At 40.8% G+C, this 26,360-nt stretch overlaps 1 protein-coding gene across 1 annotated transcript in view; it reads left to right on the top strand.

Annotated features, from left to right (window-relative positions):
• Positions 1-26,360, top strand: part of CACHD1 (cache domain containing 1) — a 358,380-nt gene that overhangs the window by 325,730 nt on the left and 6,290 nt on the right. Inside the window, exons 17-26 of the mRNA XM_006879767.1 lie at positions 5,005-5,127; positions 6,263-6,362; positions 6,452-6,568; positions 9,621-9,781; positions 10,132-10,218; positions 12,028-12,144; positions 13,303-13,454; positions 15,006-15,167; positions 16,334-16,411; positions 17,326-17,427. Of these exons, the coding sequence (XP_006879829.1) occupies positions 5,005-5,127; positions 6,263-6,362; positions 6,452-6,568; positions 9,621-9,781; positions 10,132-10,218; positions 12,028-12,144; positions 13,303-13,454; positions 15,006-15,167; positions 16,334-16,411; positions 17,326-17,427 (1,199 nt within the window). The remainder of the gene's footprint in view (positions 1-5,004; positions 5,128-6,262; positions 6,363-6,451; positions 6,569-9,620; positions 9,782-10,131; positions 10,219-12,027; positions 12,145-13,302; positions 13,455-15,005; positions 15,168-16,333; positions 16,412-17,325; positions 17,428-26,360) is intronic.

Below are 26,360 nucleotides of genomic sequence, written 5' to 3'. Positions count from 1 at the left end.
ACTTCCTAAGCAACATACCCCTGGACACCCTATGAACTTTGAGAAATGATGATACTTAAAGAAAGGCTTCAGGTCTTTTGTTCATGAGTTGTGCTTGATTCAACAGCAATCAACAACAACTATACACACACACACACACACACATATATATATATATACTTACTTACAAATAGTGCCTGATATGTGATACTAGTTGTAATCAAGTAGATTTTAATTCATGGAACCCCAAGAATATCAGGTTTGAACTGTGCTATGTAGAGTTTTCATTGATTTTTTAGAAAGGGATTTCCAAGGTGTTCTTTCCAGGCACTTCTGGGTGCACACTTGAACCACCAAATATTAAGTTAGGAGAGCGCATTAATTATATGTATCACCCAGAGACTCTCTCTTGTGATAAAGACTCAGTAATGGTAAAATACTGGTGGTGGTGGTGGTGTAATTGTATCCTGTGACCTAGTGGTAGGGGAGTTCTGGTAGCTTAGTGGTAAGTAATTATGATGTCATCACAAAGGCATGCAGTTCAAATCTACCAGCTGCTCTATAAGAAAAGATGGGCAGTTTCCTCCCATGAGATTAAATTGCCTCTGAAAATCTGCTGCAGGATCAGTTATGTGTCAGTTCCAACTTGATGGTATACAACAACACAACAGTGACCTCTCTGAGCCTCATGTTAAAGCAGAACTGGTATAATGTGGATTAGAGGTGACTTTATATGTAATGTTTAGCACTGTCCTTAATAATACGGAATAAATGCCAACTATTTTTATTATCATGCTATTCATGCTTTAAGGCACCCTGGTGACCCAGTGGTTACCTGCATGGCTGCTAAAAAAATGTTGGTGTTCAAATCTACCACCCACTATGGGAGAAATATGTATCTGCTCCCATGAATATTTACAGCCTGGGAAATTCTGGGACATAAGTATTCTGTAGGGTCTCTCTGAGTTGGAATCAACTTGCTCTCTATGGGTTGGGTTTGGGTTCTTGTGTTTGTTTTTAAATCACATTTAGAATTTATGATATTTTATTCAGCAGGAGAAATTCTTAAGCCAGTAGTCCTGTTGTCACAAAATACTTTCATTCACCCTTGCTTTTCAGAAATGGGTTGGTTTAGCAGATATTTTGGGAAGGGCCTTTCTAAAAGGATAAGTGTGACATTCCATTAAACTGTGTACTTGGAAATACAGATTTGGTTTCATTTTTCTATGACATTCTTTATGAGTTGCTACAGTAACAGTGTATATTATTTCATCATGTTGACCATATTGGAGTAGGTGGCAGTCACAAAGTTGTTACAAACAATATGAATGGATTCCAGAAGTCTTGCTTTTCTTTCTCTGTTGAGGGACTATGTTTGGTATTGTATGAAGAGGTAGGTCTGGGTACTATTCTTTATACCAAATAAAAAGGCAAGCAATCTCATTTAATCCTTTAACCATTCCAAGATTAGTTTTTCCTTTATAAAAAGGGGAATTATAATTTCTTCCAAGCTGCTTCAGAGGAAATTAAATAACATAAAATTACTTAGAAGCTCTTGAGTGCTTTGCAGAACTAAGGATGCAGTATAACCTAGTGGTTACAAGTGTATACTTTAGTGTTGAGAAACACTGACTTTAAATTCCTATTTCCACTAGTTACTCACTGTGTGGTGTGGGGGGCAAATAATTTCCCAAGCCTCAGTATTCTGGAAATTATAATACCTCTTATTGCTGTTAGAAATAAGTGAAATGCTGTGTTCAAAGACTTACCAGAGTGCCCATGAATTGTAAGCATTCATATACAGAACTTTTACTATTACAAGTGTTCAGGCCTTTCGTTCATAGGGTTGCTGTGTCATCTATGACTCGATGGCACTTATCAATAACAACAACAAGATAACAGTGAATGAATATAATTTCAACTCATTAATCCTTGTTGGACAACCAAGAGATATTTGAAATTCATTTTTACTTTTAACACTATTATTTGCCACAGTGCACTGATCCGACAGGCAAGAATTGTGTCTTGAATCTTGTCCAGGGTGGAATTTAAATTACTTTGCAGTTTCATGTTGCTAGAAGAGGCTACTCATTGGGGAGGGACATCATGCTTGGAAAGGTGGGGGGATGGCAAAGGTGATGCAGAATCCCAGCCAGGTTAGATGGACACAGTGACTGCAGCAATGGCCTTGTCAGAAAGAGTGAGGATGGCACAGGACAGGACAGGGTTCATAGAGCCACAGCGAGTCATACTTGACTCATTGTTGCTCAAAATCAATTAGACGTCCTAGGTTTTATAAAGGGAGCTGGTGGCCTAGTACCAAGAAGCTGTACTTCAATCCCGAAGGTGTGAGGTTCAAATCCACAAGCTGCTCCATGGGAGAAGGATGGCCAATCTCCTCCCATGTGATTAACTGCCTCTGAAAACCCACTGGAGGGACCACTGTGTGTCAGATCCGACTCTACAGTACACAACAAGAAGTTCTCAAACGTTATCACACAACATCATATCCACCTCTCAGCTTTGACAGCAGAGGTCTGATAGAGATGTCTCTCTGGGTCCTGATTCTTTTTTTTTTTTCTTTTTCTTTTCTTCTGATTCTTTTTTAATGTTTTTCCTGGAATATAAATTAGTAGCAATATTGACTGTAACCAGAAGGGGGCAGCTGTCTCCATGGCAAAGTAAATTTTATCCGGAAGACAAGGGTTCTTCTGATTTTCCAAAAGATGATTTTCCTTGGAGAAATTGTTTCTCTGCTTTCCAATTCTTATTTTTTTTATACTACTCTGATTTATTTACAGAGTTTGAATACATTGTTTTTCACATAGGATCCTTTCTATTTCCTTCACCCCCACCACTGATCTGCAACCCTATGATTAACAGCCTAACCCCCGATCCCTAACCCCTCTAATTCCAACCTCCCCTCCCAACCTTGTATCATCATTCTTATTCTACAATAATGGTTTTATACATTATTTGTCCTTGTGGGACTAAGTTCACTCAGCATAATGCTCTCCAGTCCCTCTCAAATTAGGTAGAAATTTACAAAATCATTGCTCTTGCATGCTGTGTAGCATTCCATTGTATGAATGTACCACAACTTTTCAGCCCATTAATTTCCATGTTCAATATAAAGACTCCTTAAAGAGATGGCACAAGCTACTTAGAAGACCAACAAATCTTTAATATCTGACTTAAGCAATCATTTGTGTTGTTTGTAGGTGCCCCTCAATTGACCATGTCTCATAGCAATCTTATAAACAGATACAAATAAATCTTACCCAACCCCACATCATCGTCATGCTCAAGTTCATTGTTGCAGTCACTGTGTCAATCCGTTCCACTGAGGGTCCATTACTTTTTCACTGATCTTCTACTTCTCTCAGCCTGATGTTTTTTCAAAGACTAAGGTCTCCTGACAACACACTCAAAGTATGTGAAGATTCTTGCCTCTGAGGAAAACACTGGTTGCATTTCCTCCATGACAGACTTGCTTCTTGGTTTTTTTATTATTGTTTAATCCAGTTCTTATTTTTAAGATTTTCTGTGTCAGGGTGCCATTTTAGATTTTTTTTTTTATAAGGAAATCAGATGGGTAGTTGTTGATAGTGCTTTGTTTCCAAAGTCTCATGCACATTCCTAGCCTCTGAAGTATGAGGCTCTACCAGCAGTATAGTTCATCCCTCCAACTGTACATGAGCACAGATTAAGAAACCAAAGGCCCAAGGAGTATTCCATTTCTTGAAATATGTTTTCTCTGAAAAAGTAATAATTTCTTTTTCAGCCTAGAAATGAATTTTAAGTCCTTGCTGATTCATTTTCTTTAGAGTAAATACACCTTTTGGGTTTTACTATATGGCAGACATGTCACTAAACATTAAAGGCGTGCTATTGCACTTAATCCCAATAGCCGCTTTATGGTGTAGGCACTGATTTATCTCCATTTCCACATGAGAAAACTGAAGCTTAGAAAGGTTAAGTAATATCCCCAGAGCCACAGAGATAGAAACCAACAGGACCAGCATTTGACCCCAGATATGTTTGATTCTAAAGCCAAAAAGTTAGTATCATGTTTTACTGCCCAACATTCCCTTTCTCTGCCCCTTCCTTCTGAGAGCTATATTGTTAAGTGGAGAAATCAAACCATATTCTAGAATATGAGCTTTCCTTTAAGTAGAACCAGTTTCATGTTAAGGGAAGAAAGTTATAACAGCCATTGTTCCTGCTAACTTTTGTGAAACATTACACTAGTTTGGTTAAACTTTATGAGATTGCCAGTAAAGGGAGCTCAGGTGACACAGGAGGGAGATAGGCTGCAGACCCAAGACGGTTTAAATCCACTAGCATCTCTGAGGGAGAACAGATAAGCAGTCTGCAGTTTGCAGCCTTGGAAACCATTGGAGGATGAGTTGTCAGTCAGTTCCAAAGCCATTGCAGTGGGTTTTTTGAGTTTTATATATAGAGGTGTGTTGAAAGGAACAACAGAGACCATCTAATTCATCCCTCCCACCGGAGCTTCATATCCTGGACAAAGAATAGTCCTGCTTCTCTAGAAATACTTGCATTATAAGGTTCTATGGCATATTCTATGGCAGGTTAAGAATGTGTATGTTTATATACATACACTTAAAGGGGAGCTCTGATAGCTTAGTGGGTGAGGAGTTGCACTGTCAACCCAAAGGCATGTCATTTGAATCCACCAGTTGCTCCAGAAGAGAGAGACAATCTCTTGTGCAATTTACAGCCTTTAAAAACTCATTGGAGGTTCAGTTATGAGTGTGTTCTCACTCGATTGCAATGAGTAAGTAGGTACTAGAAAATTCAGAGTTTTCTCTCTGGAAATGTCTGTGTTCTTTAAATAATTGGTCTATTAGTTGATCTTTTTTGTAAGGGTGAGAGGTGAGAAGAAGCAGTTGGAGTGTTCTTTATAGTATTGTAATATATCCTTATGGATTAACATAGCTTTGACCTTTAAGAAATGCCACCCATTCTCACTGATCTTTTTTTTTTTTTCTTCACTTAAAGTACTCAGCTGTCTTCTGGGCACACAGTGGCTGTGATGGGCATTGACTTCACACTTAGATACTTCTACAAGGTGCTGATGGACTTATTACCAGTTTGCAACCAAGATGGTGGCAACAAGATCAGGTAAGCCCAGAGGGGACACCATATCCCCTCTAGCTGCTTAATATATCAAGAAAGGTGTCAGGGCTTTCTAGATGTGTGTCATCCATGGAAAAGTGAAGGGTGTTCTATTAAGAAGGTTTGTGTTCTTTTTCTTTTCCTTCCGTTTTCTACATTGCATGTTATTGATGATTTAGATAAATTCAACTCATAATGAGGACAGTAACTGTGGTACAGAGTGCACCCACAGCTCTTGTTTTCTGGGAAGCCAGCAATTAGAGGTTTCCCACATCGGGGCTACTAGAAAGACCAGAGGGTACTCTTGCGCAGTATTTTTTTTTATGTTAACTTAGTTAATAAGCCAAAGTCTTTGTGAAATTTTCAAGCAGTTAGACTGCTCTTTTTCCTGTCTCCCCCGAAAGAGGCTAAGAGAACTAAAAGTCTTTGCCTGCTTCATTTTTAAAGAGCATGCCTGATCAAAGTGAGGGCATTCCCTTAATTTAATACAGGCCCCATTTTAAAATGGCTTTTTTAGTTCCATTCCATGGTCCACACTCACACCACTAATGAATTTCACATTGACCGTGAATGGAGAAGTACAGGATTCAGTGCAAACCAGTGTGGCTAGTGGAGAGTAGCCCAGATTGGAGCCTTGATTAAAACATATCTAATGGTGCTTGTTTAGTATTTCCATCAAATATAGATATATTTTATATATCCCTAAACATTGTCTTTTTGGTATGTTTACCATCAACAGGAGAAATTTAAGCTTAAATTTAAACTTAAAGTTTATGCTCAAGACCATTTCCTTTGGATCTCCCTTCTCGGAGAAAAAAAAAGAATAAATTTTTCATGTATACATTTTTGCAAAACTTCTTCAAGTTGCCCTCCTTTGGTGTGGACAGGAACAGTTGCTGTGAACTATGTAGGTGACCTCAGCATCAGATGCTGCTTTCAACCTATATCCCAGGAGATCTACCACGTCAGGAGCTGTGCATCTGTCTACCTGTATGCCAGGCTTCCTTCAGATTTTTTTCAATGAATACTTACTGAACCCCTAAGTGCAATGCCACTTGTTTCAAGCTAGCAAGATCAATGCTCCCTGCCAGTGAGGAGGAGCCACTTAAAAGAATGTGGAGTGTCCTTTGTTTTGGTGCAGGTGCTTCATCATGGAGGACAGGGGTTACCTGGTGGCACATCCAACCCTCATTGACCCCAAAGGACACGCACCTGTGGAGCAGCAGCACATCACCCACAAGGTATTTGTTAGGAAGCTGAGAGCTCTCTGCTCTCCGGAAGCCTCCCGTTTGTTACATAATGTGTCTTCTATTCCGTTTGACCTTGTCAGGAGCCCCTGGTAGCCAATGACATCCTGAATCACCCCAATTTTGTGAAGAAAAACCTGTGCAACAGCTTCAGCGATAGAACAGTCCAGCGGTTTTACAAATTCAACACCAGCCTTGTGGTAAGTTGATTCTTCAGCATTCATGTTCTCCAGCCTGCAATAGAATAGGAATTGGAGGAATGGTACCTGTCTGTGGATTCTGCCTTAGAATCCCAGGCTTGAGGACTGAAAGAGGCCTCCGGCCTCCCCCAGGTGGCACTTGCAGGATTTAGTATCCGGAAAAGAGAAGTGAATATTTTAAGGTCTTACACTTGTTGTTTTGGTTTGGTTTTGTTGTTTTAAAGACTTGCCCAATCGGAGCCCTTTGAAATATCTGCTGAATCTGTTCCCACACTCTTGTGTAAATATATGTGGTGCTCTGTGTTCCTCTCTTCCTGTATTGTAAAGATCACTTGGTCGTCTTAAACCCAGAAGGCTACATTAGGTCAGTTCTTGGTCATCCACCCTGCTGGATGGAACCTTTTATGTCAATCATCCAAAACAGAATTTCTTTCTTAGCTTGGAATTCTCAGTATTATTTGAAGTACTACCGATTACTTCAAGGTCATAGTTCAAGATCATGGACATTCTTGTTGACTTGGAAATAATCTTATCTGGGAGAAATTTAGAAAAGAAGTAACAGAATCCGAATTAAAAAAAAAAAGTTATTTATAGGAAGTTGATAGGGTTTTTTTTTAACACAGAATATTGCCTTTATGGTATTAAATATGTTATTTAAAATTCGTTTTTAAAAACTGTTGTTGTTGTTGTTGTATACTATAGAATCAGAAGTGACCCGTAGCTAACACTCCAGCAGGTTTTTGGAGGCAGTTAATCACTTGTAAAGAGATTGCCCATCTTTCTCCCACAGAACAGCTGGTGGCCTTGAACAACGTGCCTTCAGGATTGCAGCACAGCTTCTTGCCACTAGGCCACCAGAGCTCCGTAACATATGGAGTTAAATTTAAAATCCTAAATTAGAGGAACTGCAACCTGGTTGCTGCTTAGAAGCAGGGATGGTGAAGTGCCATTTTATATTTTTATTTGGGCATGTTATCAAGAAGGACCTTGAAAAAAAGACATCATACTGGGAAGGGTGTAGGGTCAGAGGAAGGGAGGAAGCCTCTCAGCCAGAGAGATTAACAAGGCAACAGTTCCCTTGGGCTAGAGTATGACAGAGGCCGTGAGGATCGAACAGGATCGGCCGAGGTTCAGATCTGCTGTTCATAGTTGCTAGGAGTTGTCTTCAGCTCTTGGGCACATAATAACTAAAAACAAATTTAGCCTCAGTTAAAAACAACTGCAAAAGTAATTTTCCAGTGAAAGAGAAGGGTTTGATAAATGACTGTATTAATCTAACAGTGTGTTTCAAGCAAGGGAAGTACTTGTTACTCTGTTCAGGCCCCATGCTGTCCTAAGCAGCATTTTCTTTAAAGAGTGCATTAACACACCAGAGCGTAATCCAAAGAAAGCAGCTGGGATAGATGATCCAGGAAAGTCTGGCTTATTTTATGTATCTTCTCTATCATTTGTACAATGGTGTCTTCAGCTCTACAAAAAAGCCAGGACACTTAGATAAATTTTTTTAAAGGCAAATTTTAATTCAGTGTGAACTAGAATAGCTTTATAATAGACACAGTTATCTTCAGAAGGAATTCGAATATCCCTGGAATAGGAACCAACTGCATGATAAACCTCTATTATATTGTAGCACTAGATGTCTTCTAGCAGCAGAAAATTTGCCTGAATCCCTCAGAATCCAAGTATTCATTCAGCTTATTATACTTTAAGTTAGGCCTGTCTTCATCACACACATGTAAGACAGAAAGGGCATAAAAATGAACATGTGATCAACTTTGTTTAGCACACACACAACTCTATGATTCTGTATTTGACCCTGTAGTTTTCCAGTATGGTAGACAAATTGAGCAAACCCAGAAGTAAGGTACCATAGTTTGTGATAAAATGGTACAAAAGGTACTTGTTTGGATTGGATTGTTTTAATATTCTGGAAGCAGGTTCCTATTGTAAAAAGGATTTGGTTTTTAAATAATTTCCTTGATATTGTAGAAGATAGTATCCAAGAGTGGGGGGAAATGCACGTTTTCTGGCTGATGAAGCTGGCCTTTGAATTCACCATAAAAGCTATTCCTTACCTGAAAGTTGTCTTTTATTGCTTCTTGAAGTTTATTTTCTTTTTCATGTTATAGTTGGGAGGGAGCTCTGGCCTAGTGGTAAGAGGTTGTTAAGTGATTCATAAAGAAACTTGATTGTATATGTTGTTACTATTTATTACTATAGAGTCTGAACAAACTTTTAACTAACTCCCTAGTTGGTTTTCAGAGGCTATAAATTTCAAGAAAGGGACAATGGTCCACCTTTCTCTCAAGGAGCCACTGGTGGATTCAGCTACCAGCCTTTGGGTTAAGAGTGCAGCTCCTTACCCACTAGGTTACCAGAGCTCACTTGCTTAAATATACAGCTATAAAATTTATGTCTGTAGAAGCATAGAAGAATTTATACCTTCGAGTTGTGGTGCTGGAGAAGAGTTTTGAACATACCATGGACTGCAAGAAAACAAATAGGTCTGTCTTGGAGAGAGGGAAACCAAGTTTCTCCTGGAGGCTAGGATTTTGAAACTCCATCTCATATGCTTTGGACACATGGCCAACAGGGACCTCTCCTTGGAGAAGGACATCATGCTTGGAAGAGTGGAGGGACAGCGCAGGAGTAGAAGACCCCAGATGAGATGAATTGATACAGTAACTAGGGCAGTGGGGGTAGATGTATCAGAGTCAGTAAGACTGGCTTAGGCAGGGGAGGCTTCGGAGTTATTATACATAGGGTTGCTGTGAGTCACAGGTGACTCAATGGCACATAACAACAGCAACATCAACAGAAGCATAAATAAAAGAATAGTCCATGTAAAACTTCAATGACTGATTAGATTATAAGGGTTTATTTTTCTTTATCCTCTAAATGTTTGATTATGTATTATATTTGTAATGAGAAAGAAATACATGTATATATGCATAAGCATTTGCTTAGTGGTTTTCAGTAGTCAATTGAAAGGTTGTTTTCACCAAAGTGACACCGGGTCTGTCACTCCTGACATCTCTTGGTTGTTCCGCAGGGGGATTTGACAAACCTCGTGCATGGCAGCCACTGTTCTAAATACAGACTGGCAAGGATCCCAGGAACCAATGCCTTTGTCGGCATTGTCAATGAGACCTGCGACTCTCTTGCCTTTTGTGCGTGCAGCATGGTGGACCGACTCTGCCTCAACTGTCACCGGTAAAAGACATTGGGTCCCATTCTCTGATTACCATCCTGCTTAATATTTTACCTGATGCCAGTCATTTTGAAGTGGCATCTACTAAACAAAAAAAGTGCCTGTGAGTAGCCTGGAAGAAAGGGAAGTCCTGTTTACAGACGCTTTTAGAGAGATGTTGTTGTGTGTGGTGTCCTTGTTCTAAGCACAGTGGATTAAGTCTAATTGTGTATTTAAGCCTTTGATATGAACTTCCTTTTTTCTGTCTCTTTTAACTAGCCCAGGCTTGCTGTATTTTGTTTTCCCTGGTATGCTCCCAATATGGAGTCTGTCACTGACACTCTTGCAAAGTCACTTTCTTTTTGCTTTTCAGAATGGAACAAAATGAGTGTGAATGTCCTTGTGAATGCCCTCTAGAGGTCAATGAGTGCACTGGCAACCTCACCAATGCAGAGAACAGGTGAAAAAAGATAATACTGTTGGGATCCCCTTTATAGATTTGTTTGGGATTGTGGTATAAGAAGGTGGTTCACTCCAATAATAGTAGTGCTTTCTGAGCCAGAGTCCAAGTTCTCTTGTGCCTGAAAATCAAGTCCGCTTTCAGTTTTAAATATAAATATTGTGACAGTATAAAGAGTATATGTACTGCATCCGAAAAACATAGGAACATAACACACAGTCACGAAGTGCCCATCATGTGTTAGGTATTTCATATGTACTAAGTCACTTCCTTTTTCAAATTAGCATGCTTGTACATAACTGATCCAGTATTATTTGTACTTTAAGACTAGCTAAATGAATTGTGACAAATAAATCTATTCAATGAATTTATATATTTTATCTGGTAGCTTAGTGGTCCGGAGTTGCACCGCCAATCCAAAGGCATCTGGTTGTAATCCACAAACTGCTCTGTGGGAGGAAGCTGGACAGTATCCTCCAGTGCACGTTACTACCGCTGAAAATCTCCTGAAGGGTCAGCCATGAATCTGTTCTGACACAACAACATTTAATTTATAGAAAACATAGTTGTATATATATGTGTAGTAGGTATATGTGTACTAGTATTAATTTCAGTTCAGCTCATTGCTGTGTAGCTGGAACCAACTCACAGCAATCCTGTAGTAGGTTCCCAGGGACTATACATTGCACAGGAGGAGATTGCCCATCTTTCTCCCATAGAGCATCTGGTGGATTCAAACTGCTTGCTGCCACCACAACTCCCTAGTGTTCATTTAGGTATGGAAGAAAAGATTGCCTGAACGTATTTCCCCTAGCCTGCCAACAATGGTTATTTCTGAAAAGTAAGATTTCTAAAAATTGAGAGTGAATTATATTCACTTTTAACTTTACCCATTTTTATTCTTTTATTGTGATTTAGGTGAAGATTTGCAAAGCATATTGATTTTTTCAATCAATCATTCATGCACATTTTGTTCTATAACAGTAATTACAGTGTGTGATGATCCCTTCATTTCATATTTCCTTCACCCATATTAGTAAGTTTTTATTATCTGTTGATTCATTTTCTACTCTCTCCCTACTCCAGTAACCACACTAGAATGAGTCTCAGGAAACCAGTGCCATTTACAATAACCAGCCAAAAGATGAAATGCTTAGATGAAGTCTAACCAGGGACTATACAGAGAAAATTTTAAAATATTTCTACAGGAGACAGGATTTTCCTTTACACCTGACTGATGAATTATTTGCTCCTTACATATATTCTTTGATTCATTTTATTAGCAAGTTTGTGACTTGGGTTGGCACATTTTACTTGTTTATTGATTTTTCCCAGGTAATAATTCTTAGCTTAGTTGTTAACAAATTAATCTTGGGCTGAAATTAGCAAGAAACTAGTTTAAAAAAAATTAAAATTGTCCCAGATTTAAAAACTTGCTATGGAATTTAAACTTAAATGATTTTTCCAACTCTTGTTATTTAGGATCTTTGATCACATTTTATATTAAAGTGACTGACACATGGCTACTAAAAAAAATTTTAAATTGTAATTACATTCTTTTTGAATATTTATGGGTTCCTAATTTTTAAATTTATGTCTTTTACATACAAAGCTGAAGTAATTGAAGCTCAAAGTGATTAAGTCATTGGTCCATGGTCAGGTTAGGTGGCAAAGCCAGGATTCAAACCCAATTACCTGATCCCTGTCGTGAACTGCTCTACTAAGCTGCCTTCCATCCTGAGCCATGGTGAATTTAGAGGGTGCTAACATCAGTTCCAACTCCTGTACGTGATTTTTTTTTTTTTTTAGAAATCCAAGCTGTGAGGTTCACCAGGAGCCGGTGACATACACAGCTATTGATCCTGGTCTCCAAGATGCTCTCCACCAATGTGTCAACAGCAGGTGCAGCCAGAGAATGGAGAGCGGGTAAGCAGTGCCCATGTTTATGTCAGGTCAACATGATGGCTGCTATAGTGACCAGCAGCCTCCTTGAACTTTCCCAGGCAGGATACATTCTTTTCATTCTTGATGACTTAAGAAAGATACATTATTTTTTCAGTTCTGACACTGAATTCCAAAAGCCTTTTAATCTTCCAATTTTAAGGTTATCCAAACCATTTGATTCTCCTGTTTCAGAGCCATACAGCTATTTAGTGTTTGTGCTGTATGTTAGTAGCCTTACCTGTAAATGAGAAAATTATTCTTGAGTTAAAAGAAATATGAGAGGGCATGGCATGAAGGAGCATGGAGGAGCTTAGGGCTTCAGAGTTGAGTCCAGAAGGGGCAGGGCCTCGGGGTGAAGCCCATAGGTAAGTCTCTATATGTGATATTTTCAAGCTCACCAATTCTTGAAAAACAAATCAGCTTCATGGTTGTTTGGGGACTAAAATCTTTATGTCACTTACTTTTCTCTTCCAAAGTATTTGGGACTATACAGCCAGAGAGTAGTGGCTGTGGTAGGCTCATCGGGGGCTGGGGAGTGGGAATTCATTTAATGCAGCTGCATTTGATGGAACAAATCGTTCTCTTTTTGATATATACTTTAACAGAGGGACAGTCCAGCATCAGATAGATTATTCAGGATGTTATACAATATCTTCAAAGTTAAAGTAAATTTGAGAAATACTACATAAAGTGTCTTAGAGAATCATGAGGCACTTTTACATAGTAAAAGCTTTGAGAAACTGGAAATAAAATATGTTTAACTGACCAAGCTTATCTGACCATGTTTCCTTCCTTGCTTTGTCCTTTTTTAAAATGACCGCACATTTGGGGAATGTTAGACCAAAGTCCAACAAGCCTTGGGCCATTTCATCTTTTAAGATGGCTTTGAGTAATCCATGATGTCTGGATTTAATAGTTTGATTCCCAGAAAGTAGTTTTACTTCCTTCATTTCCAAATTGTTGAGGGCTTACAACAGCTTTCTGTATTATTTTTCTCTGTAAGCAGACCCTAAGGTTCAAGTTCACAACACCAGTAAATAAAGGGGCTTCTGAGAGCTCTATGATACCCAAGTCCCTGCCCATGTTCTCTGCTCCATACCATACTGCCTTCTGGAACCTTCCTGATTGTCTTTCTCGCAGTGACTGTTTTGGGGTGCTGGATTGTGAGTGGTGCATGGTGGACAGTGATGGAAAGACTCACCTGGACAAATCCTACTGTGCACCCCAGAAGGAATGCTTTGGGGGGATCGTCGGAGCCAAAAGTCCCTACGTTGATGATATGGGAGCAATAGGTATGTCTGTTGGGGACCCAGAATAATTTGGTTCTTGAATACACATTTTACATGCTAGGACAGAAATCTTAAAAGACTCTTTTATCCTTCTTCCCTGATCTCTTTGCCAATAGTTTTTAGTTACAAAACCAAGGCAGATAATTGCCTTCAGTGCTGGCTAGATCCTCTATACAGGGAGAGTGAGCAACCATCTGCCCTGCCAAATTTTGCTGGCCTGTAGTTCATTCCCATAAAACTTGTTCTGAGAAATATCATGCCTGGTTTCCGCATGGCTGAACTCAAGAGTCGGCCTGAATGGGAGTCCCAGCTGTCAGGAGCCCGGGGCCTGTCACACAATGACCACTCCACGTCTGTTTCCTGCTGCTATCTACCCTCATGACTTTCTCAAGGCAGAAGTCTTATGGCTAAAAATCCATCCTGATGGCCTGGAGACCAGCAAAAGTCAGAGCCCCCCAATGCAGCGAGAATAGTTAGCAGAGGACTCTGGAGAGAGAAGAACCACTGGAGTCAGGTTTTGAGACCTTGAAAATGCTAATCAGGGGGCTGCATCCCTCACCTGGGATTTTGTAGGTGCTGTTCTGAAGTTAGCACCAAATCTTAAAGTTGAAGGAAAGGAATCTGGATGGCGCAAATGTTTAAGCATTCAGCTTAAATCCAAAGGTTCACGGTTCAAGTCCACTCAGGGGCACCTTGGAAGAAAGACCTGGCTGTCAATTTCTGAAAGATCACAGCCATTGAAAATCCTGTGGAGTACATTTCTGGCATGTATGGGGTACCTAGGAGTCACAATTGATTCAGTGGCAACTCTTGGGTTTTGTTTTTTTTTCTACTTATAACTTATCTGGAAAATGAACCTAATATTTAAATCTTCAATTAATATTTGGCTTTTTAGACTTCCTTACACTGATGGTTATGTAGGGGGGGGGGGAACCACGCTTATTTGTGAGGAAGGGTTTTGATCTCACAGAGTCCTACTGCACCAAGTGAGGGCGTGATGGAAGTAACCTTATTCCAAGAAATCACTTAACACCTCACCAACCTTTCCTACCTGAAAATTAGTGTTTTAATGGGAACCCCTAAGCTTTGAACTTGATCCAGTAGTACATTTGTATGGTATCTTCTGCTATTTATTGCAGTGGGTCTGTCACGTGTCACCTCTACTATCCTGCCCCCACTCTACTAGATGAGCATTTTTCTCTTCCGAGAATAACTCCTACCCCACGGACCAGGGCTGTCAGCGCTGGGCACTGAATATTTAAAGGCTGCTCAACTGTTCATTTGTTTTACTGATTCTTGTCTGTTATACTTTCACCCTGCTTAGCCACCAGGATTTTAATGTGAGAACCAGGGGATAAACGATGCCATTGTTTTCATATTCTGGTGGACGATTTTAGGAGGATTCAGAGCTTAAAGCAGTTGTTGTTCTCCTCCCCAAGCCCCTTCCTGTGCCATTGCTTCCGTTTTCCCACACATTTCCCTCCTGCCAGTTCCACCTCTACCCACGTTTTTTAAATATTTACAAGAGACTCCTGTTTGTTTACCTTACTGAAGGTGATGAAGTGATCACATTGAACATGATTAAAAGTGCCCCCGTGGGCCCTGTGGCTGGAGGTATTATGGGGTGCATCATGGTGCTGGTGCTGGCTGTGTATGCCTATCGCCATCAGATCCATCGCCGGAGCCATCAGCACATGTCTCCCCTGGCTGCCCAAGGTGAGTGAGACATGAATCCCAGAGCTCCTTCAGGAGCCTCCAGCCCTCCCTGGGTTCTTTATAGGCTGAAAAGACAAAGGCAAGTTGTCCTTGGAGCTAAGGAGTTACAGGAATAGTATAAAGTCCTAGCTGTATGATGACTAAGAAATGCTAAGAATGTGGCTGCATTTCCCACTTCTGGGGAGCAGATTCTAAAATCCCCAAGGCCTGTTCTGCTCCTCTGCATTAGCTCACTGCCCTTTCCTCCAGAGAGTTCTTCTGACACAGCATTAGCCCATAGCCAGGGGCAGGCATGGGGAATACTGTTCTTCACTAAGACCAACTCTACTACCCTAGAGTTCCCAAATGACAAGTGAATCAAGGTGCCCGGATCACGATTGGCAAGAACATAAGTCTATCAGACTGCACCTGTAACTGTGCAATGTGAATGCACACATAGATGTGAATAGTCACATCTCAGGTTAACACAGGTTGAGCAACTATAGCTGGTTAATGGCTGGCTCATCCTTCCCTCAAGGCCACCTGGGATGGGGTGGCCTAACACATATGGAAATAAAGCTCACCCCTCATTCTTCCTGGACTCAATCAGGAGCCCTCTAGCTCACACTTGGAGCAGGAATGATAGGTTCCATTTGGAGAGTTTACTGTGGCCTCAGTCCTGAAGGTGGATTGGAGGATAACATTGCCTGCTTTAATAACTACCACAAATGCTTTCCCTTTGATAAGATTTAACTAGTCTAAGAATAACTGCCATCCAGTGTCACCTTAAGCCTGGATTTTGCAGGACTTTGTAGCCTCATTTTATAAACCCAGCTGTGTTTCTGGCTCCCATTCCTTCTGTTTCTGGTACTTGGGTAGAGTAGTCACCATCTGGTGATTCTATCTGCTTCTATCTCCTTTTTCCTCAGAAATCCATCCCAGGTGGCTCACTTGATTGTGCATTTCTTTTTCTCCCTCTTCTGATTCCTGCTCGTTCTCTTTAAAAAAAAAAAAAAAGAAAAAAGAAAAGAACCGGGACATTAGTTTACTCACAGTTCTCCATTTCAGGGTTGGATCTTGATGGAATGCTGTCACCCCCGCCATCAGACACACACTCAGCAGGGTATTAAAGCGGGTGATTTTGTTTGATTAAATAGTCATGTTTCTCTCTTTTTAATGATGGGTAGAAATGTCAGTGCGTATGTCCAACCTGGAGAATGACAGAGATGAAAGGGACGACGACAGCCATGAAGACAGAGGCATCAGTGAGTATCCGGCTGCCTTGCTGCAGAGTGTCAGCAGGAGGCTAATCCAGAATAAATATTCTTTCTTATATCCTTTTGGCTTATATTAAAATTTAAGGAGCTTTGACATGGGTTGTTTCTCCCAGCACCGCCCCCCCCTTTCTTTGCAAATGAATATCTCGATGTTTGCTTTGTTTTCAAATATCTGGGAAGATTTTATGATGTTCTTTGGTGGTGGTTTCTTTTTGGTGGTTTGCTTTGTCTTGTTTATTAAGTGCTCTGGCATCAAACTCCCCTCTCCTTGTCCTTCTCTCTTCATCATTGCTTCCCAGCATAGCGTTTTAGAAAAGGAATCTTCTGGTGTGCTGGGCTTAAAAAAAAATCTCTTTAAGTAGTAGATAAAACCCATCAGGTAAAAGAGTGTGGCTTTGTTTGAGTTTTTATTCTGTTTTGGTTTTTTGTATTTTGGGGGGATTTTTTAATCACAAGAGCAACCCATTAGTGAAGCACTACCCTGATCTTTACATATCTAGAGCATTTCTTTTTTATGCGAGTTGGAGGTGCCCAATTAAATACCTCTCACTGTCCCTGCTCAAAACCTAGCTCTCCTAACTCTCAGGGCATTTTTTTTTTTAAATCGTTATTGTGGTTCTTGTAAAGGGGCTCTGGTGGTCTGGTGGGTAAGGAATTACACTGCCAATGCAAAGGCAGGTAATTCCATTCTACCAGCTGCTCCTCAGGAGAAAGGTGTCCCATGTGATTTACAGGCTCTGAGAACCCACCAGAAGGTCAGCTATGACAACAATGAGTGAGAGAATGAGTGAACTCTTGAAAGAAAAACTCTCTCAATGTACAAATGAGCCTGCTCAGAGAAAATACGTTTGATATCATAAATATATTAGGAGTGGGCATTAACCATCCTTGCCTTTCCACAGTCAGCAATACTCGCTTCATAGCTGCAGTCATCGAACGGCACACCCACAGTCCAGAGAGGAGGCGTCGCTACTGGGGCCGATCGGGAACTGAAAGTGACCATGGTAAGGATCCTGCATTTGAGGACCCGAGGAACCTGGGGGCTCCTGTGGGTCAGTGCTCGCATGTCTTCTCTTTCTTATTTGGACATAGATTTTTGTTGGGGTGCTTTTTGTTGTTGTTGTTTTTGGTTTGTTTGTTTTTTTCTCAGCACTCCCAGGCATAAGTCATGTGATCTCTGGCTACACAGATTGCTTCTTTAGCACCCTCACCTCCTTAGAGAAAAATCAGATTGCCTAAATGGAACGTGCTTCCCATCCCACTGGATGCTCTGCAAAACAGCACCTTCTTAGGTTCTGCTTCCCAGTGTTGTACGTTGGCAAACACCAGCAGCATTAAGAGGCTGGCATGTGACGAGTCCCTACTGTTATCTGGCATTTTCCGGCCCTGACCCCAGCCTTGACCAGAAGCAGAAGGGAAGAGTTCACCCAGGAGATACTGTTTGGACTGAGCCTCAAAGGATGTGGGATACATTTAAGGACAAAGGATAGTAGAGGCAGAAGGACTTGTAGGATAGTAGAGGCAGAAGGACTTGTGTGTCAAAGGCATGGCATTGTATAACATGGCACCATTAAGATGCTCTGGAAGTATCAAATACAAAAATAGCTGAGACCAGAGTCGAGGTCACATTGTGAAGGGACATCAACCAGATGCTGAGCCTAAGAGTACTGATGTCCCTGGGCTTTGCCAAAACTTGGCTCTGATATGTGCTTTCTCACCTTCTTGGTGTTCTTTTGCTTATTGTCATAAAGAACAGCCATGGTATCCTGGTTTCTGAGTGTCACTGATATGTTGTTCTTGCTGTTATGTTCCATCCAGTCAACTATGACTCATAGTGACCCACTGAACAACAGCTCTGAACCTTGCTTTATCCTAGCCAACCTCACGGTCTCTGACACACTTGACCCCATTACCATAGTCACTCTGTTAGTCCATCTCACCCAGGGTCTTCCTCTCTTGCACTAGCCTTCTACCCTTCTAAGCATGATGTCCTCCAACGACTGGCCCTCCTGACGACATGCCCAAAGAAATTCTTGCCACCAGGGAGCAACCTGGCTTCATCCTCTCCAGAACAGGCTTGTTTGTTCTCTTAGTAGCCCATAGAATGTGCAATACTCTTCTCCAGCACCACAACTCAAAGGCCTCGATTCTTTGTCTTAATACTTAGCCATTTTTCAGCACTCAGATGGCAAGCAACTACAAAGACCATAATATGGATCAGGTTCACCTTAGTCTTTGTTGTTGTTGTTATTATTATTGTTATGTGCTGTCAGCTGACCTGCCACTCATAGCAACCCTATGCACAACAGCTGTGAAGCTTGTCCTGTCCTGAGACAGTCTCACTAACTCCTACACACCTACTCCCGTTGTCCTAGTTACTATATCAGTCCATCTCATCCAGGGTCTTCCTCTTCTCTGCTGTCCCTCCACCCTTCCAAGCTTGATGTCCTTCTCCAAGGATTGGTCCCTTCTGGCCACATGCCCAAAGTAAGTGAGACAGAGTTTCAAAAATCCTAGCCTCCAAGGAGAAAGTTGGTTTCACCCACTCCAAGACAGACCTATTTGTTTTCTTGACAGACCATAGACAACCTGAGTTTTTAGACTGATATAATTTCTCTTTCACACTCTGGAGAGGTCCTTGACAGCATATTTTCCCAATGCAACTCATCTTTTGATTTCTTGACTGCTGATGCCAAGGCATTTGATTGCAAATATAAACAAAATGAAATTAGCAACCTCAATCTTTTCTCCATCTGTCACAACGCTGCTTATTAGCCCAACAGTGAGGATTTTTGTTCAAGTCCTCCTCACTTTCAGCAAGCAGGGTTGTGTCATCTGTATAACACATGTTGCTGATGAGTCTTCCTCTGATCCTGATGCCACATTCCTCTTCATAAAATCCAGTCTCTAGGTTAATCTGGTCAGCATATATGTTGAAGAGGTATGGGGAAAGGATACATTCCTGATGCACTCCTTTCTTGATTTTGCACCATGTAGTGTTCCCTTGTCCTGTCCAGACAATAGTTTCTTGATCTAGGTATAGGTTTTGTATTAGCACAATCAAGTGTTCTGGGATTCCCAATCTTCTCAAGGTTAGTCACAGTTGGTTATGATCCACACAGTCAAATGTCTTTGCCTAGTTGATAAAAAACAAACATCCTTCTAGTACTCTCTGCTTTTAGCCAAGATCCATGACATCAGCGGTGATACTGCTAGTGACACTACCTCTTATAAATCCAGCTTGTATTTCTGGCAGTTCCCTATCAATGTATTCTTCTAGACATTTTTCATAATCTTCAAGATTTTGCTTGCATGTGATATTATTGATGTTGTTCAGTAAATTCCCCATTCTATTGGATCACCTTTTTTGGGAATGGGAATAAATATGGACCTCTTTCAATCAATTTACAAGGTAGCTGTCCTCTAAATTTCTTGGCATAATCTGGTGAGCACATCGAGGACTGTATCTGTTTGTTGAAATATGTCACTTGGTATTCCATCAGTCTCTGGACCATTATTTTTTACGAATTCCTTCAAAGAAATTTGAACTTCCTCCTTTATTACCATTGGTTCTTGATAACATGCTACTTCCTGAAATGATTGTCAGCTAATTTTTTATTTATACAGTGACAATCTTCTTTTGATGCTTCATGGGTCATTCAAGATTTTGCCCATAGCATCTTTCAGTGTTGCAACTTAAGGCTTGAATTTGTACTTTAGTTCCTTCAGCTTAAGAAAAGCTAAGCAATTTCTTCCCTTTAGACTTTCTGACTCCAGCTCTCTGCACATTTCATTATAATATCTTGCTTTGTCTCTCTGAGCTGCCCTTTTAAATCTTTTTTTCAGCCTTTAACTTCATCATTTCTTCCCTTTGTTTTGACTTCTCTGCAATATTCAGAGTCTCCTCACACATCTATCTTGTTCTTTTCTTTCTCCTCTGTCTTTGTTAGACTCAAGGTTATATTTTGGTTTTTTGTGGGTTTTTGTTCTTTAACTTCAGTTTGAACTTGCACATTGGTAGTTGATAGTCTGTTCAACAGTGAGCACCTGGCCTGGTTTTCACAGAAAATGTTGAGCTTCTCCAATGATTCTTTCTGCAGATGTAATCTAATCTGATTTCTGTGTAGGCCATCAGGATATATATATATATACAAATATATATCTTGTATGTATGTATATACCATATGTGTGTGACATATATATGTGGGGGTGTGGGGGTGTGTATATATATATATATACACACACACATACACACACATACATCATATGTATAGTTACCATTTGGATTTTTCTGAAAGCTATTTGCAAATAATAAATCATTGAACAAAATTCCATCTCCAGCCTTATTTCTGTCACTAAGCCCATAGTATCCAACTACCGGTTCTCGTTCCTTGTTCCCAACTTTTGCATTCCAGTCATTCATTATTATTAACGAATCTTGGTTACATGTTTGTTTGATTTCAGACTGTAAAAGTTGGAAGAAGTCTTCTATTTCCCATTTGGCTTTAATCATTTATGCATATCACTGGTAACAGTTCCATCAAAATATAGTAGCTAGTTGGGATTTCCCGCCCCCCCCCCCCAAATTTTCAACTCTTTGTTTCTCAACACTACCGTTTAATTCTCTAGAAATATCCAGGTTTTTTCACCCCTCCAAAATCAAGTTCTTTTTTTCTTAATCCTGCAAGCATAAATAATATATTTGTGCCTCTTTAACTCAGCTTTCTTCACATCCACCTGGGGGGTGGGGCGTGGGGGGGAACATCTTCAAACAGTGTACTCCATACCTGTGCTAAAAAATGCAGGAGTGAATATTCGTCAAAGCAACCAGTGTTCCCTTTACAGGAAAGCCAGGTATTCTAACTCCCTTTGGGAAACAGGAGAAGCTAAAGAGAAGAATAATGCTGTTTTGTGCATTGAAGTCTGTTAATTTGAATGGCATTGTTCCCATTAACTAAATAGAAACTTCAGGTTTCTATGGTGAGTCAAAGCAGAAGGGGAAATTTTCCATTTCTTTGACTTTCTGGCTTTTTTCCCTAAAAACCTTTGAACCTGCACAAATCTCTTCTACCCGGCAGTTCTGTGCCTCTCCTCCTTTGAATAATAAAACAGTTTGAGGCTACTAAAGTTCAGAAATAATTTCTTATTCAGCAGAAATACTGACTCTGTTCTCTCTCTTTTTCCCTCGATAGCAAATGCATCAATACAAATTGGAACTCTGAGTGACATGTCAGATGTTCCATTAGTTCTCTCATTGTCTTAGTAAAATGGCACATGAAGCAGCAGCTTCGTGCACTGTCAGTATCTGAAATCCAAGGAGTCTAGCTAAGAGGGTTGGTTCTTTTATTTTTCACAATAATTGGATCCCTCTTATCTCTAAGGAATGAAAAATAGCTTCTCATGCAGACAGACCACAGCACCAAAAGAAGTAGAAGACATTACCGTTCCCCATAATTCTGAATGCACCACAAAATCAGTAACATTGAACTGCAAGTTGTCATCCCCCTTTACCTGTACAGTGGGTCACTAAATGTGGTAACATCAGATTACTATCCCTGGGAGGCCTAGATGAACAACTGTACCATTGTACTGAACAGGGAACTCTCATCTTAGTCTTTAGCCAGCATGCTTCTTGCTCATCTCTGTATTCTTCTGTTTAGTGAATTTATTGAGCATCTGCTGTTTGCATAGCATACCTCGTGTTGTGCTGCCAAAGTAAAGGTTAGTGGTTTGAATCCACCAGCCACTCCATGAGAGTAGTCTCATACACCAAACAGAGGGTCTCTGTGAGTCAGAATTGTTTGGGTGAAAAAAAGTTGAAGATGTCATTCCTCAAAGGCAGTGTGGTGTAGTGGAAGAGCTTAGGAGATAAGGTCAAGTTGAGGTTCCTTTAAATACCATATCTCCTCATTTCTATAAGCTGCTGGACTTCAGTAAATAATGTTGACCTCATGTTTCTAGTACTGAAACAATAACAACTCATTGCCATCGTGTCAGAACCCTCTGATAGCTCACGCTCCAGTGGATTTCCAGGCTGTGAATTACAAGGGAGGAGATAGCCCTGGATTTCTGAGGCCATAAATCTTTATAGGAAGATACAGCCTATCTGTCTCCCAAGGAGCAGCTAGTCAACTAACACAACACAAGAGTATCTTGCAGTATATGCACATTATGCAATATTATTCAGTCATAAAGAGAACTGAAGCTCCCATGCATTCTATGACATGAATGAACATTGGAAATACTATGCTCAGTGAATGAAGGCAGAAAGGAAAAGATAAATGTTAGGCCTTTATATGAAATATCTCGAATAGATAAGTGCATAACACAGAGGCATCCCTGCTTGACTGTTAATCAACAAATTGGAAGTTTAAATCCATCCAAAGATCCTTGGAAAAAAAGCTTGGCAGTCTAAGTCTGGAAAATCAACTATTGAAACTTCTATTGAGCACAGTTCTGCTCTAGTATACCTGGGATTGTCATGAGTCAGAATCAACTCACCAGCAACTGGTTTACAGAGACAGAGGGTAGTTGCGTGGTTCCTGGGGGGCTTCAGAGAGGGAAATGGGAAGTTGTTGCTTAATGGGTACAGAGTTTTTCTTTTAGTGATGACAAGGTTTTAGATACCGGTAAAAGGTGACAATCATATAGTTAATGCCATTGGATTGTGGGCTTGATAATGATTAAAATGGAAAATTATATACTATGTATATTATACTACAATTTTAAAAACCTGGTTCATCCTGAAAAAGGTGAGACCAGGCTTCTCCTTTGAGGGAAGGATTCTGAAGGTCCGTCTGACATACTCTGGACATGTTACAAGGAGGGACCAGTCCTTGGAGAGGGACATCATTTGGGGGAGGGTGGAGGGACAGCGCAAGAGAGGAAGACCCTCGATAAGATGGAGATTGATTGATTCCGTGACTGGGATAGGTGTGACAGAGACAATAAGATTGGCAAGGGATAGAGCAGGGTTTAGGGCTGTTGTACAGAGTCACTATGAGCTGCAAGCAACTTGACAACACATAACAATAACAGCAACTTTTTAAGATTGTTTAAGGATTAAATGAAATAACACGTGACCGCCCTGGAACTCAGGGTTGGGCCTCCACACCCACACCCACTGTGTTCTCCAGCAATTTACTGTCAAGAGGAAGCCCTAAATGGCTGCATCTATCCCTTGCTACACAGGGTTGCCATTAGTTGGAGTCAACTAAAAGGAGAGCAAATATGTAAGACTCAAAAATCCTTATTATGTAAGATCACTGTTAAGAAGAGTTTACACAGAGAAAGAATCTTTTAGTATGGTTACCAGAGAGGGAAGGAAAGGGGAATAGATAATAAATGCGGGAGCTCTGGTGACCTAGTGGCAAGGAGCTGTGCTGCACGTGTGGTTCAAGGCCACCAGCCGCTCCACAGGAGAAGGATAAGCAGTACCCTCCTGTGCCATTAACCGGAGAGTCAGCCATGGTACACAACAACAACAATTACACATTAAGATGGGTGAAAGGAAAGACAATATAGATGTTCAGATTGGATGGGGATTGTAATTAATGTTATGGAACAAAATGTGTATGAGCAATTGATTTTTTAAAACAATATAGTTTGTCAACATTTCCTCAAAACACAGTTTTTTAAAAACCCCTATAAGGCATTTATTCCAAGACCATTCTTTAGAAGTACACTGATTTTCCTGCAGTTCCTCTCTGTGGCCACAAGATGGTGAGGGAGTCTCCAGAGGGACCTCATATCCTTATCAAGAACTGTGGTTTCTTAGGAACCATCAGATAACCACATGAACAGAATGCTGTAAGCTAAAAATCTAATCTTGACCCTTATGTTCTTTGTGGGAACCTGACTTCCATCCTGGAATCTATTTCTCTGTTGAGATTGTCTTTACAGAAACATTTCTATCTGTGCCTTTGGGCATATTTTTCCTTTGAAAGTGTTTTCAAACGTTGTGTGTATATATGTATACATTTTAAATATGCTCCACCCTCATGAAAGTGAGGCCCACATCTGACCTGTTTGTTTGAAGTTGTAGTTTTTTAGTGAGGGTTTGGGAGTTTTTTTCCCCCAAAGTTAGACATGCACCAAGTTTAGAGTCAAATCATTCCACAAGGTTGTTATGGAAACCAACAATCCCTGGTATGCTTTCCAGTTTTTCAGTAGAGGTAATTACTTTCAACTCTTATTTTTTCAATTCTTAAAGGCATATGTAACAAAGCACTTCCAATTTGGCATTTTTCACTTGCTGCTGTCTTATTCGCTGCTGCATGTCCAGGGCTCTGCAGATTTGTTTGGCACTGAAAACTAGTTAGTTTGGTAAGTGAGAGAATAAATTGATTGGGCTTTCTCCTACTTCTTCGTGACTTGATACTACCCAGCAGCCCACATGGGAGCTCTGGTGGCATAATCCATAGGGAGTTGCACTGCCAGCCCCAAAGCTTGCTTATCCGGTGTTTCGTATCCATCTAGGGAAAACAACAGACAGTCTCTTCCTGGGTGATTTACAGTCTCAGAACCCAGTGGAGAGTCGGCTATGAGTTGGTCCAACTCAGTTGCAATGGGAGAGACATGCACACACTTGTATACATTTTCCTTAATTATTGAGTTAAGAAGAAGGCTAAGTTACAGGAGAGTTACAGAGTATCCCCAATATATGAGTTTTCCTTGGGAGGGGCCTTTGCTGTGACCCTTATCAGAATGCAGCAGCTGGAGAAATGATGGCACCTGCCAGCTGGTTGGGGACGCCTCACCACCACTGTGAACCCCAAAGCAGGTGCCCAGAAATACTTAGGAACAGACCGTATCAGAATGCCCTTGCAGGGCTCAATGAATCCCAGAATGTCTTCACTTGGCAAGACTGATGAACATTAAACCAGAGAGAATCTTGAATGATGTTTTTTAAAAACCACTAATCCCATTGCTTTGAAAATAAAGTGTGGCTGCTGTTGTTGTTACTGTTGTTGTTGTGAAGTGCCTGATTTGAATTAAAATCTGTTCAGTACTATACGGAGAGTAGGAAGTTAAAGAAACCTCTGTACTTCAAGAAAGAATTTGCCAGTGGACAAAACAGACCCCTATGTTCTCATAATACGGTAAACTTTTAAGTTAGAGACATGCACAGACTGCCTCATTAGCTCACAGAAGGGGCACCAGACCCCATGTGGGTTGGCAGCGCTGGAGGTGGGAGGGAGCGAGTTGGTTGGGAAGCTTCCCGAGGATGACATTCATACTGAAGCATGAAACACAACAGCAAGATGAAGGAGGCAGGGAGGGCGACCAAGGCAGGGGGGCACTGTGCATGGATCTTAAAATGAATTCTCACGAACTGCTGGTGCAGTAGTGAGCAGAGATGGGAAGCTCTTCGGGGGGTATTTGGAGGCAGAATGGCAGCTCTGTGGTCATCTCCGTTGCAGCACATGTTGGTTGTAGCATACACAGCCCTGTAACTGATGTACTAGAGCCTTGCAAACAGTCTTACGCTCCAACTCCACACTGTCAAAGGTGAGAAGCTTATTCTGGCGCCTGGTCTCTGAATCTTATTAATGGCATCATTGTTTCCCATGCCAGTTCCCCTGACATCTTTACCAGTCAAGTCCATTTAGTCACCAAATTTCATATATTCTAGCCGACTTCAGGTCCTTGGCATTTTTTTAGGGACCATGCTTCTTCAGTCTCATGTCCACTGTCACTGAGGGTACAGTCTATTTAACTCTGATCCCTCCCTCACTCAGTCCAGCCTCCTCATTGTCCCTGCAGATCATGTGAAAGCCCGCCTTCACTTCCACTGCCCCAGTCACGTTGTTGTTGTTATTATGTGCCGTCGAGTCACCTGCGACTCATAGCGACCCTATGTACAACAGCCCTAAACTCCACTCTGTCCTGTGCCAATCGCACTGTCTCTGACACTCCCATCCCAATTATCCCAGTC

The sequence above is a fragment of the Elephantulus edwardii genome, unplaced genomic scaffold (assembly GCF_000299155.1).
Source record: "Elephantulus edwardii isolate Elephantulus edwardi_28Jun2011 unplaced genomic scaffold, EleEdw1.0 scaffold00005, whole genome shotgun sequence".
NCBI classification, from domain to species: Eukaryota; Metazoa; Chordata; class Mammalia; order Macroscelidea; family Macroscelididae; genus Elephantulus; species Elephantulus edwardii.
This window is presented reverse-complemented; position numbering and strand designations above follow the sequence as displayed.